Source organism: Crocodylus porosus, unplaced genomic scaffold (assembly GCF_001723895.1).
Source record: "Crocodylus porosus isolate Cpor-Errol unplaced genomic scaffold, CroPor_comp1, whole genome shotgun sequence".
Taxonomy (NCBI): domain Eukaryota; kingdom Metazoa; phylum Chordata; order Crocodylia; family Crocodylidae; genus Crocodylus; species Crocodylus porosus.
This window is the reverse complement of record NW_017728916.1, coordinates 4,627,276-4,647,518: the sequence shown is the minus strand read 5'-3', so window position 1 is coordinate 4,647,518 and position 20,243 is coordinate 4,627,276. Positions and strand designations below refer to the sequence as shown.

The 20,243-nt window shown below is 50.2% G+C and overlaps 1 protein-coding gene across 4 annotated transcripts; it reads left to right on the top strand.

The window, feature by feature from the left end:
• Nucleotides 1-7,867: 7,867 nt before the first annotated feature.
• UTP14A (UTP14A small subunit processome component) lies at nt 7,868-20,041 on the top strand. Of its 4 annotated transcripts, none has more exons than XM_019536279.1 (14): nt 7,868-7,951; nt 8,938-9,008; nt 9,221-9,285; nt 9,451-9,593; nt 10,794-10,949; nt 14,122-14,241; nt 14,319-14,413; nt 14,793-14,916; nt 15,012-15,089; nt 15,184-15,535; nt 15,814-16,169; nt 16,286-16,473; nt 16,559-16,658; nt 17,246-20,041. In XM_019536279.1, exons 1-14 carry the CDS (start codon nt 7,883-7,885, stop codon nt 17,516-17,518), a joined length of 2,190 nt encoding a protein of 729 aa, XP_019391824.1. In that variant the 5' UTR covers nt 7,868-7,882; the 3' UTR covers nt 17,519-20,041. The 4 variants fall into 4 exon arrangements, with proteins under 4 accessions (XP_019391824.1, XP_019391823.1, XP_019391822.1 ...); XM_019536278.1 differs by having other exon boundaries at nt 7,868-7,957; XM_019536277.1 differs by having other exon boundaries at nt 7,868-7,963.
• Nucleotides 20,042-20,243: the final 202 nt, after the last annotated feature.

Sequence of the window (20,243 nt, the reverse complement as noted above, 5' to 3'; positions counted from 1 at the left end):
TAGTACAAAGAGCTCTTGGAGTTTTTCCTTCAGTTTCCAACCCCCGCCTTCCCTCTCTCATTAAGGAGACAAGGAGGGCTGGCAGCCGTGCTTATTCAGAGGACAACACTATTGATGGGAGCTAACAGCTATTGATAATGCATTTTTAATAATATTTCTAACAATTTTATATTTTAAATACTATACTATCCTCCAACAAGGCCTACCCTTTCACCGCTGATGGCAATTAATTACTATCTCTTAAACTCCCCTGATCTCCAGCCCCACCTGTCCTGTAGCCTAGATCCACAAACTAAGTCACTCACAACCCAAGTCTTCTGCTTGCTCACCTCCACCAGCCATACCTTCCCAAAAGTTCTAGAGCAGAGCATGGTTCATTGGAACAGGGACTTACCTACTGCAGAACTAAAGTTGAACATTACTTCCCACCTCCATGCTCATCCATGGTTGAGAAATAACCATGGAATGGCATTATGAAACTGAAAAAACTTAACAGGAGCATTTTATCATCAAAACTGAGTTGATGCAATAACTACAGCTCTTCAGGCCCCGCACCTGTAGACCCTTAACACCCGAGGACAAAAGCATTATCTACTCAGCCCACTGAGAACTAGCAGCAGCAGCTCTCAACATAAACTTTTATGTGGTGGCCCTTCCCTCCCCTACTTCACATCCTAGGACAGTGACAGCATTGAGCTCTGGGACCTACCTTTGCTTCCAAAACCACAACAGGTTTTTTTTCCCCATACCGTTCTAACCCACAAGGAAAAGTAGTACTGAGCAGGCCTAAATGAGATGTTTACTACAGAACTGACTAATTAGCTCCTCAGTAAACAGCGTCTACACCTGTGCCCCTATTAGAGCACAGGAAAATAATAAACTAAGCAGAGCAGTACTACTTACTATTTACAAGTACTACACTGCTGCAAAGCTTTTTCATGTGCAGCAGCACATGTGTAGACGCTGACCTGGCTGGTTGGGGCAGAAGGGTGCTTCAGTGTGGAGATTGCCTGCTAGCTAGCATTTTGTTTATTGCTGTGCATTAATGGCACTTATGGACATGCCCACTGGAAGACATCCTACTCTTCTATGTTTACATTCAGCACAGCATAAGAATGCATGTATAAAGAATTCAGGCATGTATCCCTTGTGTTTGTACTGTTGCACAGTTTGCACTGTTCCTGGTGGCTACTATATTTGAAATTGTGTACTCTCCCAAAGCTTGCCTTGCTCCATACCAAAGCTCATTACTATGCTTGAAACTTTGCTCAGATTTTTTTTCAATTTAAGGGGTTTTCCACTTCTTATTTAATAAAGATTATTTTAGCAAATCTGATAGTTCCCTTCTCCTACCCAAGTGTCCAGTTAGACTTTATAAGCCAAGGAAGCAGAAAGTAAGGTGTTTCTCCCAAAATAACAGGATGGATCTCAATGCCATTAATGTTCATAAACAGTCTGGGCCCTACAGACCCAAGGGACTACATTCCCCTTATGCCCCATATCAATCCCTAAGGTCAGCCATGAACAACTTCCTGCAAATACCATTAGTGAGCAAAAACATGTGAGCTCACTCTTAGTAGTTGGTCTTCAGCTCCAGAACTCCTCTTTTTTTGAGGACCAAGCCTGGACATCATCTGGAAGTGCTGTAAAACCTTCCTATTTGGGCAGGCATTTAACAGGCTAAGATGAGATATTGTGTAGGGATAAACTGGGATATTGTTTTATATTTTGTTTTAATATTCTACATGCTTGTATAAGTTATTTTGTCTCTTTTCTAAACTGTCCTGAGCCTTGCTGGGGGGAGGAAGCATATACATCTAATACATAAATGTATTAAAAAAAAGTCTTCCAGTAAATGTTCCATTTTCTATTGTGTAAAACAACATTGAGTTTCTAAAGATCCTGGCATTGTGGGCCTTTCAAAATCATTCTGCAATAAGAACTGCCAGCAATTCTACAATTGTTATTAACCTTGTAGCAGAATGGAGAAATGCCCCTTCCTGTTTATGAACTGCATTACCTGATGCAGGAGTAAAGGAATAGGCACAGGATCCTACTGATGGACACAGAACAAGTCAGGAACCCAAACATTCAAACCTGTTACTACTCTCCTGGGTGTTGCCAAGCTTTTTGACCTGTACCTGTCACACCTTTTTCCCAACAGCACATAATCTCCATAACAATAGCCTCAAGGGCCAGCCTCCCCTCACTTACTGACCACCAGCTAGCCTCCAGTCCAGATGGTAATGACCACACATCTCTCCACACTGAAGAGGCTGACATTGATGAGCTACTGCTGCAACTCTAGAGTAAGCTCCACCCAATTCTCTAGGAAAGCAACTTTTGACATCATGAAACTGTGCCATCACCTCCAATTATTCCTGATCTGCATTGCAGTCCTTTTGCAGTGATTAGCATCTGTTTCCAGACCACAGAAATGGTGCCTTGCTAAAGGAGGTTGATTCTGAGAAAGTCCATGTATGTCTTTCTCCTCCTCCCACTGGAGGAGTTGCTGAGGCCGGATCTATTCAGCCATGTGGTAGAGGTCCATGGCTGTAAGAACACAAACAAAACTGCAATAGCCTCGGCATATTAGTGCTTGTCAGCACTGCACAGCAGGGCAATGCTCTGTCCATGCTGGTTGACAGTAGTTTTAAAAAGTGGTGCCAGCTCACAACATCATGAATCATTGGATACTGGGAAAGGCAAATTGCAAGTTTGATCCCCAACTCCCAGATTTCTAGGGTCTTCTTGTAGCTATTGCATAAAACTATGAGAAAAGTTTCAGAATGCCTAGTACCCAGGAGCATTGTGAGATGATGGCTCGGTGTGCTGTGTATTTTTATTCCAAAAATTCATTAACATGCAGATACAGTGTTTTGCAGGGCTATAGCAGACAGTTATTTCAAAAGAGTAACAGTTATTGTGCAAAAATATAACATGAAATACCCTCTCTTCCTTGTATTATATATATTTTTAATTTAATGTCTTAGGCCAAATTAGGCAAATCAGTTCCCAATTCTATTGACTGGGTAGAACTCAGTCATTCAAGTCAGTGTGGTGCTACCACTGACAAGTATCTTACCTCCCAGATTCTTCAGCCTGGGGCTTCAGAGACTCCTAAATCCATGGCAGGCATCTTATGTGCAGGCCCTAAGCCTGGAGGTCTTGGAGTTCAGATGACCTCGAGTCTCACCTACCCTTAGCCCAAAAGCCAAAGGAACAAGCTGGGAAGGAATCTGCCATTTCCATAAAATAGGCAGGTAGCTGAGATCTTCCCATTGGGAGCCTATAGTAGACTCTTGCAGGGGTGCCTGCCTACAGTGGATTGGACAGGTTTCCACCATCTACTTCACAATGCAATTCAAAGTGATCTTGGCCCTGGGAACAGACCAGTGCAGTCCAGAAAAGGCACTACACATGATCTTAGCCCACAATAAGCTGAGAAGTGATAGACAAGTCTTTCTTTCTTTCTTTCTTCCCTGTATAGACAAGTTTTTAGATCAATGATTCTCAACCAGGGTGATATAAGATCCTTCCAAGGGTGCCATGACATCCAGCCCCTTTGCCAGAGGGTAAGAAATTACTCTCTCCCAGCATCTCAGCATCCCACAAACAGTGCCCATGGCTGCTCCATGCCCCCTGGTAGCTCTCAGATCAACCCCCTATTCTCCTAGCAGTATACTGTTACACACATGAACAGACAAGCAGCCACCCAGCTATGGGGCTGCATTTTTCAGCCCAGTTTGTCAACCATCCCTTCTCCCGTCCTACTAGGGTCAGCAGGAGCCACAAGTACACATAGCTCTGATAAAGCATTTGAGTCCCCAGGGGACCAGCACTTTCCTCCTCAGGTACAGAGAAGGGACTGGGACTGGGTGAGACCCTGCCTCCCTTACCTGCCTCCCCCTCATCTGAAGTGAGCTAGATTCTAACTCACTGGTTTTCAGTGGGAATTCCTTCAAATTCTGAACAATTATGTAGAAGTGCCTTGAGACTAAAAAGGTTGTATGGTAAGCTCTTCAGGCTAGAGACTGTTTGCTACTCTGTTTGTGATGTGCCTAGTGCAGTGGGGCCAAGATCATGGTCAGTCCTTAGGCACGATCATAATTAATACAATTAAGTTCTGCTGCTTGCCACTGCAAACCTCTACTCCTACCCAGCAAACTCCTGAGAAGCTAGTCCCCATTCGTAGCTGAGCATGAAATACTGGTTATTTGAAATGGTGAGAAGCAAGCTACAGTGGGAAACTGGGACATCTGTTAGCAGGTATTATATAAAAGCATTACTCAAGACCCCTCCTTTACCCCCAGATTGTAAACACACCTTGTGGTCACTGCCTTTGGAAAGCAGTGCTGTGACTGGGGATGTCTCAGATTCTATTTGCCCTTTTCTTTTCCTTTTTGCTTTCTTCATTATCTTCTTATCAGAACTTGCTGGGTTACTGAGCTTTCACTGAATGTCCTGCATTGCAGCGCTAGCTTAGGCAATTTTTGTATATTGTTTCAGTTAGCTGGAAAAGCATCCAATCCTGCAAGTCCTAACATGCATAAAGAGCAATATTTATGTAAATAGATCCATTGACTTCAGTGGAATTACTCTCGTGAGTGAAGTGACTCATGTATGCCAGCACAGGACAGCACTTACAATATTTTCAGTGACATAATTTAACAATGGATGTGCTCTAGATAGATCCTTTAGTCTCTTACATTCAGTAGGTAGAACTTTTTAGCATTACTTTCATACATCTAAGGAGATAGTTGCTGCTAAAATTCTTTTATATGTTAGTGATCACTACAGAAGTGTATGGTTCTTGAAAATCACCCTTGATCTACCTAGACCTTCAGAAATGTCTTTGGCAGGCTTGAAGTGATGTTGCTGCTATTGTGGTCCAGAAAATATGAAAGAATTATTGTAGGTAATATCTTTTATTGGACCAACTGCATGGTTGGGATAGACAAAGACAAGCTTTTGGGTATCAAAATACCCTTTGTCAGATCTCTGGGAGAGAAACAGACCACAGCAGAGGCAAGTAGCACATGGATGGAACAAAAGCTTGTGTAAGAGTTTTATATGGTGTTTTACACAAGTTTTTGTTCCGTCTGCTCTTACCTCTGCTGTGGTCTGCTTCTCCCCCAGAGGCCTGAGGATGGATACTGAGAGTCCCGAAAGCTGAAAGCTTGCATTTGTCTATCCCAACCATGCTGTTGGTCCAATAAAAGATACTACCCACAAGAATTCTTGCCAGAAACCTCTTTATCAATTAACATCCAAGACACGATATATGCCAGATTCTTTCTCACTTGATCAGTGCAAAATGTGTTTCATCATATGAGAGAAATATGGTCTGTCCATATTTTAACACCAGGAAAATTGAACTTAACCAAACAAACAGGAAGAAACTCTATTACTAGGTGCTGAGCTATAGACCAAGTGTACATGGACCTCCTTAGATTCTTGTTACCTTTGTCAGTAACAACAAACATGCAGCCACAAACCTCTTCAGAATGTTTAATCTCAAATATTCAAAATAGGGAGCCTAGAATTGGGGCCATGAGTTCTGGTGAGCCTCAGGAAGTGGCTTGTTCTCAGAGGAGCTGCAAGCTGCAATTCACATCCAGGTAAGTGTCAGATACTCAGCACCTGACAAATTCAAACTGCTTATTTAGATGATGAAACACTGAGTTAAATACCATACCCTGGCCTATTTGTTTTTTCAGGGATGATCCTCCTTGAGCAAGGGGCTGGACTAGGTGACCTTGTGAGGTCCCTTCCAGCCCTACTTTCCAATGATCTTACTGTTTAAACATTACTCTTACATGACTAAAGGGTTTGAAAGGCTGTGGTACGAGTGTTAAACTTACCTGGGACATTAGGCCAGATTCATCCCAAGGCACAGGGGTGGATGCTCTGGCCACAGCAGGAGCAGCAAGGGGTCTGGTGGTAGTGGCTCCAAGCTGCGCTCAGTGTCAATGAACAAGGCCCCAAATTCTGCAGCAGGCCATATCCCATAACTTCCAGTAGCCTACTGGTAGCCTAGCAGGCCAAATAGCTCCGTGGGTCAGATACAACCTGCAAGCCATATATTTGACAACCCTGGACTAGGGTGAAATGTGAGCTCTGCAGGCTGGAAAACATCATAACAGATGCAGTATGCCACAGGCAGAGTTTGGATCCATGTTAACTAGCAGTGCACTTTGTCACAGTAACTAAAGTTAGTGCAATGCCCTTGCCAGTAAGGTCTGCATGAAGAACTCTATAGGCTGTATGCAAGGCACCTTGAGAAAATGCTATTGCACACTGGAGCAAACAGGGAACATGACGCCATCTGGTGGCTCCTGCTGAGGCAGGTTTTGCCAGAGTGGAATCAAAGAGCAGCGGTTTACAAGGGCAGAGAAGGGGAGCAGCACTGAATGATGCTGTATTCCTTCACTAATGAAGAATGGTCGTGGGTGGAGTCACTAGCATTGGGGAGAAGGCCATGACACTGGATCATTTAGGGCAGGGGTGCTCAACCTCCAGCTTACAGGGCTCCCCACAGATCTGGAAATTTGGTGGTGGGGAGCAGTGGTAGCAGTGGTTAATTGTAGGTAACTCAAGCAGTAAAACATGTGCTAAGTGCAATCATATCGTAGCAAAATTTGGACTTTTTGCATAATGAGTCTCTCTAGATTGTGTTAAGTAACACATACAGCTATTGTTGGATGGCTCCACGGAGTTAATACAAGTTGAAGATCCCAGTGTGATGATGAGGCTGGGACTGACAATCAGCAGATTGAACATCTGAGCCCTAGTACCACACCTTGTGTAGGCTGGAAAGCAGTGCAGTTCTGGGTTTTGGACTAAGAATCAACACCAGAGCTGGTTCAAGACTACCACCAGCAAAGACTTGGCTCACCCTCTAGTTGCAGTGGTAGAAGCACCCTTCTTGGGTTTGGTTCCCCGTGCCCCATGCCCATTGCCAGCAGCAAATTTGTTTCACTCCACCATGCCAGGGGCAGGCCTGCTGAGCAGGGCAGTGCTGGACACACAGCAAGATGGGTGCAGGCTCTGGGCAAGGGGGGTTGCATATCCTCACAGGCATATGCGTAAACTGCGGTGTACAGTTCTAGGCGGGGGTTCCAGTCCTGTCCAGAGCAAGCTGAGATTGTAGTAAGTGTTACTGAAAGACTGCTTGGAATGTGTTCCAACTTTTAACACAGCAGAGTAATGCTTACTATCTTCCAAACAACACATGTGCTAAGGGAGGCCCAGAGCACTGTCAGGGTCTCTCAAATCCTGGGTCCTTAGGTGTTTTTCTGAGACCCCCAGGTCCTGCTGTTCAGGATTTCTGAGGGAATCTCCGTAGACATTAAAAAAGCTTCTAATGCTTTTGGGTGCTGAGAAGACAGTAGACAGGGCCCACAAACCTCAACAAGCAGAAGACTGTAAATATGAACATTTTGTATTTTTATATCCTCGTGCTTTTTAATTCTGTTTGGGTATTTTGGGGCCTAACCGCGGTTTGGAACAGGCAGCACTAGCGACACCCGTGGATCAGGGCGGGCCAGGAGCCAGAGCCGCTCTGCCCTGGCTACACGGCCCCGAGCTCCTGCTAGTTGCGCAGATCCTGGACCCGGGCGGAAGGTCCCTGTCCTCAGCGCGGCGCCGCACGCCCCCGCCGAGCCGAGCCGAGCCAAGCGCACAGGCGGCCACCAGCCGCGGCTGTAGCACCGCCTTCAGCTTCCGACCGACCGCGCCAACAAGCGCCTCGCAGCAGACAGCGGAGCCAGGCACAGGCGCGCAAAGCGCAAGTGCCGCGTTTTACGACGTCCGGCGCGGCGCGCTTGGCGGTGGAGGTTTCCTTGACGGCAAGGGTTCCGGCTCGTGCCTTTCTGCTACCATGGCTGATGAAGAAGCGCCCGACAATGGCCCCACGCCCCAGGCCACCGAGGACGAGGACGAGGACGAGGACGAGGACGAGGACGAGGTGGGGGAGGCAGTGAGGCGCTCCAGGGGGCCCCGGCCGGGCGCGGCAGCATGAGCTTCCCGGGGCGGCTGGGCACAGGCCGAGGGACCGAGCACAGAGTCCCGCCCGCATCCCCCGCCGGCCGAGAGCGCGGGGCGGGGTCCCGAGTGCTCGGATGCCGCGGGCGGAGCCGGCCGAGCTGCTCACCGGGTTTCGGCCAAGGAGCGGAGCTCGCGGCTGCTCCCAGCACTGGCCGCGCTCGCACTGGAGCAGGGCGCGGCGCGGGCTCCCGAATCTCCGGTGGCTACCATGACAGCGCGGACCTCGGGGCCAGGTCCCCCTCTTCCCGCGCTCTAGCAAGGGGCGGGGCCTCGAGGGAGCCCTGTGCCTGGTATGAGCAGAGCTCTGGGCTCTCCCGGGTCCTGGGCATCCAGAGCCTCCTGCTGGGCTCCTTGCTGCCACAATTGCCGGCGCCTGCTGGCTCTCTAGCTTCACCTATCCAGCAGCACGGATGCCCCCGCCCCAGTTTGGCATACTGATCCCCTGCCCAGGTGCAGGGGCAGGTGGTAGTGCATCTGCAATTGCAAAATCTGAGCAAGGAAGAAGGGGACTGGCAGGGCCTCTCCAATTTCCTACCATGGGGCAGGGAAGGGGCTACTCCTTGCTCCTTCATCCATTGCTCCCACTCTTCTTTGGGCAGCTGGTAGTAGCCAAGCCAACGCTCTGCTCAGGCCCAGGACAAGGAGCTCAGCCCCCTTCTCTCTGCCAGCAAAGGGGGCCATGGAGTTGCACTCTTCTTTTCAAAATCCTCAGTATGCCCATGTTTGAAGGTGAAGCCATATAGCTTCTTGCCATGTCTTCTTGTATCAGCTACTCTACTGTCACTGGAGAGGCTCCTCTGTGAAGGCACTCAATATCTGATCCCGTGGTCCCTCCCTTAGCCTCAGTTCTTTCTGGCTGCACTAACCACATTTCCTTCTGTGCACCAGGGGGCTTATGATGAGGAGAGGAGGCATCGTCAGCTCTTGGAGGCAGTTAGCTCCCTTGCTGGCAGGAACCGGTGAGTGTTGGGGCCACTTGTCAATCATCAGGAGTCTAAAGTGCTCTTTATGGAGGGTTATTGGCCATTTTCCAGAGCCCTGAGAGGTTGCTTCCCATTGTTATGGGCTCCTCTTATCCAACTCAGTCCTTCCACTGCTGGTAGAACAAGTTTGTGGGGTGATATGTGGGTTGCATTTGTGACATGGGCCTTCTATATTCTCTCTTATTTAGGCGGAAGTTGACTGAGCGCACTGAGGCGAGTGCACAGGTGTCCGAGTTCAGTGTCAGCTGTGAAGGTGAGATCCTTCTGGTGAAGAGAAAACAGGCTGCAGTGTGCAGTCTTAGTAGGGTTGAGCACAGGAAGCTTTCTTTGCTACTGTGGCAGGTGGTGGCTTTAGGCGCCTTCTGCCAGGAATTCTCCATGGTATCCTACCTGCTCTGATTTATTGGTCCTTTGTCAGGTGCTGGGGAGAAGCTGATCTTGTCTGAGCTACTGGAGCCTATCAAGGCCTCATCTTTGCTGGGTGCTGTGAAGAAGCAACTGAACAAAGTCAAGCAGAAAAAAGCTGTGGAGCTGCCCCTCAGCAAAAAGGAGGCACAGCGGGTGAGTGAATGGGCAGAGGGTGGTGCGGCGGTTGGACATCTAACTGGGAAGGAGGGAGCATCAGTGACAAGAAGCAGTTGTGTGGGTGGGGCAGCAGTGGGTTCTGCATGGCTGGGGATCCTTGGTATTTTTTTAGAGGTGCACTGGTACATCGGTCCCATATCAGATTGGCACCGGTATAAGGAAAATTGACTGTATCGGCAGATGACTTTTTATGGTTGATGTGGCTGGTAAATGCCCTGTGCATGTGCAACTGCAGCGCAGCATACAGGCTGCCATGAGTGCAGCCCAGCAGCATGGAGAGTAGCCAGGTCTGACTAGTAGGTCTTTCGGGAGGGAAGGGAGAGGGGGGTGGGCAGGTCGAGCTGGGGTGGAGTAGAGGATGGAGCCATGACTGGCTCGTGAGGGGGCAGTTCTTGCCACTATGCATGCCCTGGGTGAGTATGGGGGGCGTGTGCCCCGATTCACGTGCAGGGTGAGGGTGGGCTGTTTCTAGGGCCAGGGTGGCACTGGGCTCTTCCCGGCAGGTGGCTGGGCTGTACTCTGCTTGGGGTGGGTGGCAGCGGCACTGGGAGCCGGGCTATGGCGAATTTTGGGGTGGCTGCAGGCTCCCCCCCCAGTTCCCTCGCAGCACCGTCACTGCCCACCCTGAGCGCAGTCCTGGCCCAGACCCACTGACAGGAAGAGCTTGGTGCCCCCGCAGCCTACCCTCTATCTGCATGCAGATCAGGGGGCACATGCCCTCCCGGGGTGCGTACAGTAGCGGGAGCCATTCCACCCCCCACCTGCTACTTTCCAGACGAGCTGCTGACGGCTTTGTTCTGTGTCCTGCCCCGACTGTAGTGCCAGCCCCACTCCTTCCCTCACCGCAGGGGCCTCAATCTGTCCCTCCCTTGCCCTTTCCCACCACAACAGACTTACCAGCTGGACGCCACTCTCCATGCTTCCCAGCTGCATATTGGAATCGGATCGGTACTGGCTAATATGTCTCGTTAAAAATTGGTTGACGGTATCAACCCAAAAATTCTGTATTGTGCATCCCTAGTATTTTTCCACTTGGAGTCAGCAGCAGTGATTGGTCTTCGCCCTGTATCTGTCTGAACTACAAGTGTTTCTCTGTCTGTGGCAGTTCCAACTGCATTTCCTTGCTTCTTAGGCCTGGGTCCTGTTGTGTCCTCATGAGTCCCTTTGTGTCTGCAGGTTGTGAGAGAGGCTGCCTACGATAAAACCTCGAAAGCCATCACCAAGTGGGACCAAGTGGTTCTGCAGAACCGACGGGCAGAGCAGCTGGTTTTCCCACTGAAGCAGGAACAAGTGACAGTTGCCCCCATTGAAGAGAGGGTAACTAGCTGGCAGGTGAGTGCTGCCATGGGGACTGGAGATGTGAAGCCCTAGCATAACTATCTGGACCCCTTTTGAGTGATCGTTTTTACCTGATACCAGTCTGGAGGGGCTTCTTGAATCTTGGCTTGATTTTGTGGCCAAGTTTCACCTTAGACCTATGTTTGGTTTTCAGTCTATTGCCCCATCCTGTGCTTCTGGGGAAGGTCTGATGCAGGGAACAATAAGTGGAGCTCTCTGCTCCCTGTCTGGGTCCCTCCTAGGACACAGAGTCCCAGGGTCTTTCCTTTGGGCCCCTGGTCAGTAAAGCAGTTCCCAGAAGGTGTGACCAGCAAGTGCAAAGTGAGGGTGGGCACCCTCAGATAGGTTGCCCGCAGTTCAAGTTCCCCATGTTCTAGCCTCTTTGTATTTGTGGGTGATGCACAGTATTTCACACAGGGTACTGGGCTGTACAGTACATGAAGGATGGGCAGAGAGGTCTAGTTCTGAGCTTTGCTTACACTTCTGGAGCTCAGCCTTATTTAGAGCCTGCTGTTTCCCCCAGACCAGTTTTATAAATCTCTATCCTTAACCTCTTTTCACCTGTAAACCAATCATGTTTCAAAGCATCAAAGGGCCTCGCTGGGGAATGAAGGAACAGGACAAATCTGTTGTTACCCCCTGCAGTTTCCTCCTCCTTTGTAAATCCTTGAATGATTAAGAACCTAAAATCTGCTCTCAGTGCTGGTGCCTGCCACTAGACCTTCAGCTAAATTTTATCCAACTTCCTTCCCCACACCAGCTTGGATGGGCAGAGAAGGAAGAGTCTTATCATCTGTGTGCAGATGAGGGGGAGAGGGAGGGGCATGCTGGGCGCCACCAGCCCCACATGACACAACGTGGCACCTCCCCGCCCCCCACTTCAGCTTGCTCTCTGTGCCCACTCCCAGCAGCAGGGCCAGTGGGGCAAGAGCAGCTGTGCCATTTTGTGGGCCACACACATGCTGCCCAGCTGGTGGGGTGTGGATTGGGAGCCATTTGCACTTGGCAGCCAGCACTGCCATGCCCCAGGATGCTTTCTCTGAGCCTCCATCTACCACCAGCTGGTTGTGCACTCCTGCAGGGAGCTGGGGTTCCCACACGGTGATCACCACCACACTGCTGCTGCTGGGGTGTGTCATGTGGGGCTGGTGGCACCCAGCACACCCCTCTCTCTCCCCCTTCTCTGGGAAAGAAGGAAAGTATGGCAAGGCACTGTGGGAGGTGCCATTGCTGCGCCCCTGCCTGCCCACCCATGCTTACCTCTCCCCACCCCATTCTCCCCTTTCCCTTCTCAGTCTGGTCCCCCCAGTCCCTTCCCTTTCCCCCACACACACTTACCTGCATATCTGTGTCTGTGCCTGCATGTGTGTCTGGGGCTGGAGTGGCTGTTGTGGGGAATGAGGGGCACCAGCAGGGCTGGTGAGGCTGTTGGGGGGCAGTGAAGGGAACGAGCATGGCTGTGGGGGGGCCTTTAATTTTGATAATGGATTTTGGGGTTTTATCAGAGAATTTGTGATTTTTGTTTTTAATTGGGGAAAACCAGGATCCCTGCTTATCATTGGCAGGCAAGGTTCTTTGGATAAATCTGATATTGTTTCTTAAATCAACTCAAATAGTTGCCTTATGATTGGAACACTAGTACTTTAGTGGGTTGCCTAGTGAGACTTCTTCAAATTTCAGCTTCTTCCCTCTCCAGTCCTGCAATTCTGACTCTGCTGGAGCAAAATGATTTTAAACCCCCCCAAAAAAATTCTTGGCCTGGGGAAAGAAAGGGGTCTTATTTCTTGCTTCAAATAGGGAGCTCCTCTAGAAGACTCCTCCATGCACACTGCAGGCAAGGATAATGCCAGCCCCCAGGGAAGTATTAGCCAGTGGAAATACCATAGCAGGCCTCTGTCCTAGCCACCTCCACCTAAAACAGCGCAATGGCTGAAGCGTCTTCAGAAGGCTGTCCTCAGACCAGAGGAATGCATGATGAGAATCCCTGGCCAGTTGTCTGCCAGTCCTGTGTGGGGCATTGGGGCTTTCTCAGCTGGGAATTGCATATGTTTTGCCAAACCCTGTGGGCTCACTTGTAAAATTCCTTGCACAGAAGAAATGCTCCACAAGTCCGAAGAGGAAGCGCTTCCAGATGGATTATCCCAGTCAGTGCATGGTTCCCGCAGAGCAGGCCCCATGGTACCTAGGAACTAGCAAGAGGGTTGGGTCCTGGTGATGTGACGAGTTCCATGGGGCTGTTTGGTACTTGCCGGTATCCTCCCAAGGGCAGCGGATGAGTAACCTGGGTGTCCTGGCCAGATGCCACTACAGAGACCTCCATTCAATCCTGAAGTAACTGCTTGTGCGTCAAGTTAATGTGGGACTACCTTCTTCCTTAGCTGAGCATGTTAAGAGGCTGTAGCGCTCTGTCCCAAAGATGGCAGGTTTTGGAGCTTGGAGTTGGTGGAGATGAAAGGTGCCATTTTGAGTGTGTGTGTTGCAGCCTCTCTGAGAGAGGCTCTAGCATTCTGCATTTGCCACCCCTACCCTTGCGTCACTAGTGACTGTAACCTTAGGAGCATTGGTTGAGACTGAGTCTGGGTTTTTTTCTTGCCTCTTGCCTTTCCAAGCTTAAGCGGTTCTCTTCCTCTCCTCAGGAACTGTAGCTGAACCTGCAGTCTGTTGCAGACCCTAGTAGTACCACCCCATAGTTTAGCAGGGGACAGCCAGCTGCACACTAATACTGGAATGTTTCTAGCTCGGTTGGTTCAAAGCTGACATTGTTTCTTCACCAGAAGTCTTATAAAGAGGGTTGGGTTCTTGCAGACATTCCAGCTCTGTTCTCCCCAGCTCTGCTCACCACTTGGGAGTGCTAATCCAGCACACTGAGAGTTGCAAAACAGAAAAGTTGTCTGTTCTGGGTCAGAGCAGAGGAGAGGACATCTTGCCCTTCCTGGAGAGGCTTGTGTATGGGGCAGCTCCTAACCCTGGAGCTTTGGTGTATGGAAACTACTCTAGTTCTCTTTTGGATTGAGCAAGGAGGAGCAAGCAAGGCTGATAGCTCCCACATGGTGGGAGCTAGCTCTGAGTGGGACATAGAGAAAGGCAGCAAGGCTCTAAAGGAAGGAGCTGCCCTCACCCATGATTCCACACACAATCTCACTTACTTGTCTTTCTTGTTCCAAAGGCACGGACTCCACTAGAGCAGGAAATCTTCAGTTTGCTTCATAAGACACGGCAGTTGACAGCAGACCCGCTGCTGACACCGCGGGAAGAGGCCTCTTTGCAGGCCATGAGTCTAGAAGAAGTAAGTGCACGTGCTCTGCTCCTTTGTGCAGACTTCACCATTGGAGACAGCTCTCACCCTGTAATGTATTTTTTCAGGCCCAGCAGCGCCGTGCAGAGCTACAGAAAGCACGGGCTCTGCAGTCCTACTATGAAGCCAAGGCGCGACGGGAGAAGAAGATCAAAAGCAAGAAGTAAGGCACTGCCTGTTTAGGGGAGAGGGTTGAGGACGTGGCTAGCAGGTCAGCATTCCACTTGTGGCATTGCAGCCACCTACAGTCTATATGCCCCAGCCCAGAGGTCAGAATGATTGATGGGGCCAAGGCAGCTCTGCAGGGCAAGGCAGGGGCAGGGCAGGAAGAGGCTAGCGAGGAACAGGTTTAAATCCCCGTACAACATAGCTTTCTGGTTTCCTGCCCCAAAAGGATTTTGTCTAGCTAGTGCATGCCCTGATGGCTGCCATCTTGCTCTAATACTGCAGGTACTGTGCCAAGCACTACTAAGAAAAGGCCCTCCAGAACACATATGCTGATAGTGCAGAGACCCTCTAGCCATTCTGCTCTTGCCTTATAGGTTCCACCGAGTGCTGCAGAAGAACAAGCGGCGGGAGGCTCTAAAGGAGTTTGAGGCACTTAAGAAATCCAACCCTGAAGCTGCCTTGCTGAAGCTGGATGAGATGGAGAAAGCTAGAATAAAGGTGACAGTCCTGGGTCCTCCCACAACCTGGGGTTCTACTGCTACCTGAGGAAACCCTTGCTGATATCTGTTTCTATGTGCTTCCTCCCTGCTCAGGAAAGGATGACCCTCAAGCACCAGAACAAGGGGAAGTGGGCCAGGTCCAAGGCTATCATGGGCAAATACGACCTGGAGGTGAGGGGCTGTAGTGGGAAGGGGAGGGCTGTTGAGTGTGTGGTGTGGAGAAGAGGTTGGGCTTATCTCTGAAAGGCTTGGCATTTCCCCTCAGGCCCGCAGGGCTATGCAGGAGCAGCTAGCCAAAAACAAAGAGCTCACACAGAAGGTGTGCATGGAGCTGGAGGACAACAAGGAGGTCTGTGTGGCTGAGGAAGGCCTCCTCCCTGATTCCCTCAATGAGGTGCAGCCTAGCAGAAATGTAGCCAACCCCTGGATGCTGGGCAAACTCAGCAATGAAACAAAGGACTCTGGGACCCAGGAGGACCTCAAAGCCCCTACAGATTCAGAGGAGCCTGAGAATGAAGGAGAGGAAGAGCCAGTGCTGTCAGAAGAAGAGGCCCTGCTGCAAGATTTTGAGCAGAGACGGGTGCGGCACTGCCAGAAAGGGAGCCCAGAGCTGCAGGGTGAGTACTGCTGGGCCCAGCAGGGTGTGGGGGAATTTCTGAGCCTCTTGCCATTATCTGTCACAAGATGGACTGCAAAAGGCTGTGGCTGCTGTTACCCTTGATATAGGGGAGAACCTCAGCATTGCCTTCACCCATTTGGCTCATTGAGGACCTCTCACCTTGTACTCGGTGCCCTGCTGCATTGGGCAGGGTAGTGGGGGGAGTTGTCACCTGGCCTCTGCTGCCTGGGAGTGGCAGTGGTAGCAGTGTTTTCACTTTCTGGCTGCTGTCTGTAGGAGCTAGCAGAGAAGAGGAGTTGCCTGAATTTGTGAGCCCCAGCCAGGCTGCGGGGCAAATAAACATGGAAGATGAACAGAGGCAGGAGGAGCCCTTGCTTTCAGAGCAGCTTGGCCGGCTGTGTGCTGTGGAGGAGATGGATGTCCTGGCCGCAGAAGAGCAGGAGCCACCACAGCCTGCAAGGACTGAGCAGCAGAAACCACACCAGGACACAGCAGTGGCAGAGGACAGACCTAGAGGCAGTCAGACAACAAGGAAAACAGCCAAGCAGAAAATGATTGACCTGCAGGCTGTACTTGCAGGGGAATCCTGTAGGATCCACTGCCCCACCCTGCCTGTTGCTGTGCAGGATGAGGTGAGCAAGGCTAGGGACTGGCTCCAGTCATGTTAATCTCTTGTCTCACAGAAGGAGATAAATAGGGGTTGGAGAGCCTGGTGAGTGCCATGGGCACTGATCTCTTTCTCTGGCAGGAAGGAGGTACCGACCAGAGGCTGGTCATCAAGGAGGCCTTTGCAGGAGATGATGTTGTTGCTGACTTCCTGAAAGAGAAGAACAAGGTGGAACAGGAACAGAAGCCCCAGACTGTGGACCTGTTGCTCCCTGGCTGGGGTGAGTGGAGTGGCACAGGACTGAAACCCAGCGCCAAAAAAAGGAAGAGGTATGTGTGGGCAAGGCCCAGACTCTTTCTCACAACGTCCTTGGTGCACAGGGGTTCTGCAACCTAAAATGTCTTGTTCTCTCAGGTTCCTCATCAAGCAACCACCTGGGCCCCCTAGGAAAGATCGGCACCTGCCTCATGTCATCATCAGCCAAAAGCGCAACATCCTAGCTGCAACGCACCAGGTTTGAAGAACCTGCCTAGCCCCACTGGCCTGTCCCAGAGACTCGCCCTGCATATGAAGTGGTTTAGACAGAAGGACATCTCTCTGTCCCTGCAGTGGGGAAGGCTAGAACTGCAGTGGTATCAGTCCCCACTGGATAGTTTGCTGTGGCAGGTGCTAATCAGTCCTGCCCATGCCCAACCCCCGCAAAACTTCCTGATTTTTGACTTCCTGCAGAGGGGAAGCAGAAGGTTCCTAGCTGCAGTTATAGCCCAGGGGCAATCAGAGCAGCACTTAATGCATGGCTTCTTGGTCACCTTCCCTGTCTCATTTGCCCAGCCAGCATCACAGGTGTCCTTATCTTGCATGTAGACCAGGAGTGACAGCTGATGTTGGCTTTGGGTGCTGGATAGGAGTGTAAGAAGCAAGGTGTCTTGTTTGAGCAGGTTATCAATGCCATCTTACTGGCAGCCCCTTGTTCCCAGCACAGTACACTAGCAGCCCCACATTACCCAGGTGGCCCTTGTGGGACCACTCACAGCCAGGTACCAGGATGCAGAGAGTATGGGGCATACACTGAGCTGAGTCCCTCTCTTCTCCCTGCAACAGGTCAATGAACTCCCGTTCCCTTTTGACAGCCACCAACAGTTTGAGCGGAGCATCCAGGCACCAGTAGGGCCCACGTGGAACACACAGCATGCCTTCCAGAAGCTGACTGCCCCACACCTCATCACCCAGCCAGGCCACATAATCCAGCCCATCTCCAATGAGGATGTTGCCTCTCAGAGCACCACGTCCACTCGCAAAGCCAAGCCTGCAGTGGAGCTGACACCCCAGCAGGCCAAACGCCTCCACCAGCACCCTCGCAAGAAAGTTCGATAAGACACAGTCAGGCTGGAGGGGCCCATACTACCTCTGAATGGCATTGCCACCCTTAGCAGGAAGAGTAAGGGTGGCTACCTCTGGACTGCACAGTCAGGCACTGGCTTGTACTAGGAGCTGTTGTGGAAATATCAGGCTGAAATATCCTTGTCTGAGGATAGGGGACCCTACCTACCCTCTTCCTCCTGAATGTGAGCTTCTTTCCTAGTAAAAGTCCTGACATGCAGGTTCCTCTGTGCCATCTTTGCCTTGCCCCAGCCCCTTCCAAGCAGGCTGAAATGGGGGTTAGGAGTTGGATTAAGGTATAATGAGAGAGTGGTTGCTAGCAAAAAGCATGTGTTCACACCCTGATATGGTTGTAACTTCCTGAAAGGAGCAGTTGGTCTTGCAGTATAATGGCTGGGCTGCACCAGCCACCAGGTGAAGGTCTAGCTGGTGTTCCTTTCAGTGCAGTTGGGGTAGAAGCACTGTTTGCTGTAGGAGGGGGCCATCTCTCTCCAGGTGTTGGTGGGTTGCTTGGGAGGCTATGATCTGAGAGACATGTAATGGTGATGGCAGTTGAGACTGAGCAGCTGCACTTGAACCTCCCTGCTCTGACCCGCCACCTGGTTCCTTCCATGGCTGTCAGTCACAGATTCTGCTTGGCTGTCAGCTGTCCTTTCCAGTTTTTCTTGTGAAGTCCCCAGGCCTTCGCACATTTCCTGAACAGCTGGCCTGGGCACTGCTTGTGGGGCAGCCCCACAGTAGGAGGTACAGCTGCGATTTTTTTTTTTTCACGTAGTTGGTCTGATCTAGCCACACTTTGGCATTCTAACCTTGGCTGCATGTCAAAAGGAGGAGACTCAGCTGGTGGTCATCTGTCCATGGCTCCTGAGGAGAGGACTTATGCGTGGGCAGAAAGTGCTCATTCTAAAGGACCCATTGGACCAAATTTCTTTGTATGAGAAGCAGTTAGAGTGGGCTGTTTCTGAGTTCGCCATCTCCTTTCTGGTCTGCAGGATGCTTTTTTCCTTTCCCCTGGCCAGGCCTTTTCTGCTGCCTTTCCTATCTCTATCTAATGGCTCTGGGAAATAGGACAAGAACTGCAGGCATTCCCCATCACTGCAAGTGGGGAAAATGTTTACTAGAGGAAGCTTCCACCAAGTCTGTTGCCTTGTTTTAGATGGGGCATGGAACAAGGTATTATGCATGTGACTTCTGGGCTAGGCCAGCTACATGGGCAGCTAGAGCAGGTTTCATTTCCTGTTTCTAGATGCAGAAAGGCTGACCCCAGAAAATGAAGAAACCCCTTCCACAGCCCTACCCTATTTCCAAACTGCTTAAAATTCTCCTCTATTTAAAGGGAAAGAAAGCAACTTGAATGCCTAAATTAAAGGGGAGAAATGGAGGTGCTTTGGGTAGCTGAGGGCAGGTAGTACACGGGGATGTAGGAATACTGTACAGGTGGGGAAAGATATGGTCATTCTTCACATGTATAGCCAGAGAGAAAACACGGGAAAGGGTCACATTTAGCCCACACAGGAGCTACAGTGGGAAAGTGGCCTTGCTGTTTTTGCACGGTACATGCAGTCATTGTACAAGTGAGTGGTTAACAAGGGAAAGTGGTTGCTTCGCAGGTCTATAATACATGTAGTCATGCTTTGAATAGACAGTTGGTCCTCGAGAGGTGGTTGTACTGCAGATGTCTGGTGTGTAGGAGTGGCATGGAGGACATGCATCTGGCTGCCTGCTGGACAGTGGCTGGAGGGAGCATAAACTCCCTGATTAACCCTGCTCTGTGGCTGCAATGTAGATGGGAGTGACAGGGCTTCTCTGCTTGCCCCTGCCTGGGCTCTCCTGCACATGCTCTTTCTTCAGCTCTTATCCATCTCTCAGCTGTGATTTGGAGCTATATTGAACATGTGGGGAGTTTCTTTATATCCATGGTACCCCCTCACCTATGCTGTCTTGGCTTCCAAAGAGAGCCCTGCCATTTTTCAACCTCTGGAGAGTTGTCATACGGATCTTGTACATTGCTGCTGCAGCCAAAGGAAATACCCTCATTGTTTCTGGGTTCCTTTTACTGTTGGTGTTGCCCAAGAGTCTTTTTCTGTGCTCTCAACCATCCTTTGTTCTTCCCCTCTAAAAGAGGAACATGGCAGGACCACTCTGAAAGGAAAAGTCTTGGAATTAGGTCTCTCCCATGGCCCTCCTCTCAGACCAGAACATCCCATCGTGTAGTCCACAATCATGCCACTGACCCAAATGGGGAGGTCCTGTGTTCTACAGAACATAGTATTATCACTGACAGGCTAAAAGGACATGTAACTTTCAGACCAGCAGCCGAGGGTGATGTTCTTTGGGTGAAGTAAATAAAATTTGAAAAGAAGAAACCACAGTTATGTTCTGAGTATCCAGAAAAATTCTTTGTGTGGGCCAGTGGCAAGGCTGGAGCCAAAGCATAGGCTTCTGCCCAGTTGCATCAAGCTTACTTCACATATCCTGAAATTTGGTAAAAGTAATAAATGTAGGTTCTTTTCTGGCCTCTTGAGTTCTTGGGTCAGATCTTCAGAGTCTTCTCAAAGACTCCCTGGCAGGGACAAACACTTAATTTTGGAGATGCTGATGAGGGCTGAGTGTATGCTCCTATAACTTGTATCCTCCATGCATGGTGACATGCACCTCTATACACACAGCCCAGGTGGTAATGTTTCCATGGAGATGCTGTATCCAGAGCCAGAGAAAG